Source organism: Cryptomeria japonica, chromosome 1 (assembly GCF_030272615.1).
Source record: "Cryptomeria japonica chromosome 1, Sugi_1.0, whole genome shotgun sequence".
In the NCBI taxonomy this organism is placed as follows: domain Eukaryota; kingdom Viridiplantae; phylum Streptophyta; class Pinopsida; order Cupressales; family Cupressaceae; genus Cryptomeria; species Cryptomeria japonica.
In genome coordinates, this window is record NC_081405.1 from 597,362,098 (window position 1) to 597,368,121 (window position 6,024).

The following is a 6,024-nucleotide window of genomic DNA, read 5'->3' on the forward strand; positions in this document are numbered from 1 at the left end:
GAAAAATTTAAAAAAAATTGAAAATACGACTTTATTTTTTAATATTTTTCCCTAGCTCTAGATGTGGGGGACGTCTAGCCGTCCCCAATCCGTCCCCAACCGTCCCCCCGTTTCGGGGACGTCCGGCCGTCCCCAAGTCCCCGAAACATCCCCGGGACTGGGACGGGGGTTTTCAGGTAGGGGACGCGTCCCCGGGTTTCGGTAGCTTTTTTCTTCAAATTTTGTGTCAAGACAAACGTTGACCAAGGTGATTTGGACTTAAAGATGTCCCTAGGCATGCATTTGAATAACTAGTGGCCACCAAAAGTCAAGATTTTGAGCTAAATCTTGAATTTCGCTCCTGACCCTTCCAAAGGGTCCAGAGCGAAATTCTAAATAGGTCTTGTCCCTGGCCATGGTTTTGAGCGAATTTCTCCTTTCAGGCCTTTTTTGGGGTCAAGCAAGTGTTGTCTTCATGAGAGAGGAATCCAAGGGTGAGAATCATGGCAAAGCAAGGTAAGAAGAAGGTGGAGTTCAACCTAAAACAGGAATTTCGCTCCTAACCCTTCCAAAGGGTCCAGAGCAAATTTCTTCATAAGACACTATTCTTTGCTCCAATCTACAAGCTAGTGCATTCCCAAACAATTTTGAAGCTCAAAGACTTGTTCTTAATGACTTAAGGGATGAAGAATGAAGCTAAGTGAAGGAAAACAAGCAAATCATGAATTTCGCTCCTGACCCTTCCAAAGGGTCCAGAGCGAAATTCTCAAAATCATCTAGTTTGCTCATGTTTGAGACCAAAAGATAGATTCCTAGGCCTTGGTGGAGAGAAGACTAGCATATACGTGCCTTGGGAAGCAATTTGGAGTAAGGAATTGATGGAATTTAGACCTAATCATAAAAATCACTCCTGACCCTTCCAAAAGGTCCAGAGCGAAAGTCTTATAGGGCTTGTCCCTAGAGAGGATCCTAAGCAAATTCCATTTCGATGCCTTCTTATTAATAATTTTAGATAAAAAGTCTTGTGACCAGGATAAATATATCATGTGTGTTTAATGATCTTTTGGTTTGTTTTGCAGATGGAAGAAGGTCAGGTCAGGACAAGGATGACCTATTCCAGTCCCATCATCATCAAGGACATTCCAAATGCATAAAGGACTCAAGGTGTTTTGAAGCGTTGGAAGACTACATGTGTTCGAGGAGTTGCAAGCTATCTCCAAAAGCTTCACTTCGCCACACAAAGGAACCACATGATGACAGAGAAGAATGACCTTACCAACACTTCAAGGCGAGCCATGCTACTAGAGCAAGAAAAACTTGACAATAAGGAAGCCTCATCAAGCACATAGAGAATCAAGGAGTGCATCATTCATCACATCAAGGACGAAGGAAGATCAATCAAGGTCAGTTCAAGGGTACAGTGAAGAAGCAGATAGTTTCAGAAGAGTTAATCAAAGATAAGCTTCTCATCAAATATCAAGAGATACAAGCAAGTACCAGACAAGGTGGTGTCTCAGTCACTATTCCTCTAGTCTGATAGGTCCACTTCAGCATGTCCAGATTCAATCTACCTGACTCACCAGTGATGGCACAAACTTCGAAGCACCTACCCCTGTTTCCTATTGGTTCTCAAATATTAAATGTAATTATTTCATTGGCTAAAGGAGTTTGTTGTAACAAACCCTAATTAGGGTTTTTCATCTTGAAATCCTAGCCATTGATTCTAAGTCAATCAGAGCCATCAATTTGTAAAGGGCTCTCTATATAAAGCCCTGGCTCTTCATTTGTAAAGGTTGATAGTTAGGAGTTAGTAGCTAGAATAGTGAATAGAATAGCAATAGAGTAGATTAGGAGAAGGCAAGAAATTGTTGCCTAAATTGTAAATGAACTCCATTTTCATTGAAGATATGGTGAAATATGTCGTTTCTTTGCAATATGCATGGTCTCTTGTTGAATCTTCAATTTAGATGGTAAATAATTAGATTGAATGAAGGAAGTTATTAAATGCACTTGTGTGGAATCAGCCTAGTCCAAACCACTAGCCTCTTGCTGACTGTAAGTGCGCCTTGCGTGGTCAACTGGCATAGAATGAACTTAATTTCAAGTCATTACATGTCTATTGTTCATGCATTATCTTGAATGGTGATCAGTGTTTGATGGTGTATGATTTGAATCTATTTGAAGTATCCCTTAGAAGATCGCATTGAGTTGGTGTCGGGTTGTTCAATCTAATGGTGAGACCCAGCCCAGTAGGACTCCACCTAGTCATTCATCCATCTTCTTACATTCTAGATTAGACTTTCTAAGCCTTTCATCTTTTGATATTTCTTTATCTTCCAAGCTTCCAGCTAGTAGATAGGATTCAAGTTCCAGCAGATTAAATGCTCAGGCAGTTGAATGTAAGTCTCCTTGTGATTCCAACAAAATCACATCATACCGCAAGAGCTTATCCACAAGTAGAGAACCTACATACAAGAACCTTGGAGTTGCCTCGAATGATCCTTCGGCGAAATCTTCAACATTCGGGGAAACTTTGTTCAAGAGAGGATAACATACCTTGGTATTTTATTCTATGTTCGCATGTGCATGAAAAACACATCAACAGTATCCCAAAGCTTCAACTGAGGTGAAATTAACATTTTCTAAGTTAAGCAAAATTTCAACGCTTGTGTTAACTATCAAGTTTGAACAAATCTCAAAGAGTTTGACTAAGTCTTGTTGACTGCTTTGGAAAGTGGTCAACCCCAGGAAACTGACTGTGCAATAAATCCAGAAAAAGAGATGAATTGAGAAAACTTGACCTTGAGCTGATGCTAAGGATATCCAGAAGAGGAGGCATACGTTATTGATCATGCAAAGTCATTTTGAAGATGAGGACGTACTCATGATACATAGTCACAAATTTCCTAAATCTAAAGACATTCTTTATGAGACTTACGGGAATTGCAGTCCCATAAGCCAAACAGAATGTGATTAGCTACTAAAAGAACCAATATTTTATTCTAAAAGTGGGTTTCCATATCTGAAGAGTCCATTAGTAATTCATGATACCCAAAATCAAGATCAACTTTGCCAGAGTATTGTGCACCAAGAAGTTGATTGAGCAAGCATTTGATTTGCAAATGAGGAAACTAATCTTGAAATTAATTATATTGGATTCTTTTTAATCTGTACATACTCACCATTCAGTGTCATTTTTAGTGATGAATGTATCTAATCATTGTGAATGCCCACTTGAATAAGCAATAATGATCCTAGATCAAGATCAAAGGAATATTTTATAGTCATGGGTAGACCGTTAATCAACTCTTCTTATTGGAATGGATTCTCATTATGCCCTAGTGGCATGCAATTGTTACTTCTAACCTTCAAGTAAGAACAATAGCATTGAAAAGCTAAGATCAATGTCCCAACCATGCATTTCATAAGGTTGTGACAGATAGATGGAACCATTTGTAAGCCATTATTACTTATTGGAAAGCAGCAGTGTGGCTTAAGAAGTGGCAATTCCTAAAAAAGCTCATGTTAGTCATAACTCTTCCACTAATGCCATGTTTTGGAGACATGCCAGTTATCAGGTTCATACTCCAAGTCTACCTAAGACTGCATCAATCAATGATTCAAATTTAGTAAATTATCATGCTCGATGCCAAGTGTTCCTTATTGATGCAGTTATCAAGTGCACAACTCTAGAGTGAATCTTAAAAAATCGAATTCATGCACAGATCTATTCAAAAGATCACTGTCAGAGTATCCTTACTTCAAATAACTTTTGTTGAGCTCTGGTCAACTTGGCAGGCATGCCTCTTCCTTCTCACCCTAAGTTAGTCCAACTTGTTAAAACTGGAAGAGTAGTTAGCTTTCAATGAAGCCTGTGGTTATCTTCTATGTTAAAGAAATATAGGTTAGTAAAGAAGGGTGTACAATGTAGTTGGAGGGTGCACATTGACTCAGCAGTATGATAAAAAGTTGTGCTAGTTGTCGTTATTAAGAATGTTAAAATCATTGTTCCAAGGGGCTGTAAGAAAAAGAAAAAGAAGATATACTTGTAAAGCGTGTTAAGGAAAAATATGTGTCTTATCATTTGATAAGGCAGGAACAGCAATATGCTGATTGCAGTTAATAGATGATAAGGGAGGTAGAGCTCACTCCATAAACAGAGGGTCATTACCAATTCTTATTTGGATAAAGCAATACAAAAAACAAGTCCTGGCTGCACTTGGAAAATAACTCTGATTTATAAAATATTAAAATTAAAGAACCAATCTTTAATTGTACTGGCTGCACTTGGAAAATAACTCTGATTTATAACATATTAAAATTAAAGAACCAATCTTTAATTGTGCACTCTGACTAGAGTTAACAACTTAATATTAACAGTTACCATAAAGGCTTTGGGTTTATATATTTGGTAGTTTTGGAAAAGCCTAAATTTTTCCATAAAATCTATGCACAAGATTTTTGTTAACATCGAAATTCATTATCAAGACGAGAAATGAATTTGAAATACAAGTTAAAACTCCTTGTATAAAAAGCTCTCTAGAATCACGTGGAGTTTTCACAGCAGAGTCCTGGTCCCAAATCCCCAAAAGATATGTCCATTTACTACAATTGAGCAATATACTGTACTCAATTCCTGGTGCAGTAAGTCCTGAGTGAATACAATTAAATGGATACCTCTTGATTGTGGCATCTATGGTGAGCCTGAATTTCCATTATGATTAAGAAATGCACAAGTTTTAAAAATTTATACTAAATATGAAAATTGTCAGAATGGGATGGACCTCAAGTAGTAAAAACGAACAGATTTCAAAGTATAGCCCCAGATTTAAGCCCCTGGGAGGCATGATAATCTGTTAAAATTAGAAAAAATATGGCATCTCACATAGTGGGTGTAATGTACAAAATGGACCAGGTCAAGGTTGGACACGGGTTCATTTTAATGAACGAAATACCCCTCAATTATGACATCTACGCTGAAGGTTGCAGGAGCGATGTATCCCAATGGATGAGACCAAGGTTGGACATTGGTTAAGTTACTCCCAGAAAGGGAGACTTTACCAGATCAAAAAATGGGATTACCTAAACATTCAAATCATTTCAGTAAGCATCAAATTCTCCTAATTCACCAAATAAAAAAAACTGATTACCTAAAAAATTGAAATCATTTCAGCAAGCATCAAAATCTCCTAATTTACCAAATCAAGAAAATATGATTACCTAAAAATTTGACATCATTCCAGCATGCATCAAATTTTCTACAAATCCAATATTCGAAATGCCTCAATTTGATCCAATGCAATAAGCTCAAGAAAATGCATTAAAATTGGGTAGACTACTGACATTTAATTCACTATAAATTAGGTAAAATAAAACATCCCAACTCATTTTTTAAAATGGAAGATAAGCTTAAATAAATACTAAACCCAATTCACTGGGCACAGCGTACTCCCGGATGTATTTGACGGAAAAAAACACCTCATATTTAAGCCTAACGTTACGAAACAAAGGGAACTTACCATTTTTTAATTCGTTGTTTTAAAAAGGATCGTGCAAACTAACAAAAATTTATTGCAGCATTATTCCAGTGTTTCCTTTGAACAATAACTTGAGCAGCAAACCTACTTACCCTAAGTTCCCTGAAATTGAAGAAGTTCCCCATGGCGCAGATAAGGTGAGGTCGCCATTAATAGCCGGCAACTGGAATGGAGAACTCGAAGTTGCCCGAACATTCAAATGCCTTTGCTGTTGCTTATTATTATCCTTGGCTTGAAAATGCAAAGAATGTTTTTGTCTTGAAGACCGTTTTGTTAATGGAGTAAATTTAGGGTTATAATTATTTGCAGGTATGGAGTTTCGTGATAAAGAATTGTAGGAATAGATGGAATAAGTACAAAGTGAAGCAGCCATTTGCTTGTTTTTCTTCGATGCAATACGAAGGGGCTGCTCCCTGTCAATACTTGGTTTCTTGCATATATTTACTGTGCATATCCTGCCTTCGGTTTTAGTGGCATTTTCAATTGGTAGGATTAGATAGGCCTAAAT

The 6,024-nt window shown here is 37.4% G+C and overlaps 1 protein-coding gene across 1 annotated transcript in view; it reads right to left on the reverse strand.

Annotated features, from left to right (window-relative positions):
• LOC131027842 (ATP-dependent Clp protease proteolytic subunit 6, chloroplastic) overlaps positions 1-6,024 on the reverse strand; it is a 105,349-nt gene extending 99,325 nt beyond the window's left edge. Inside the window, exon 1 of the mRNA XM_057957944.2 lies at positions 5,609-6,024. Within this exon, the coding sequence (XP_057813927.2) occupies positions 5,609-5,889 (281 nt within the window). The 5' untranslated portion in view covers positions 5,890-6,024. The remainder of the gene's footprint in view (positions 1-5,608) is intronic.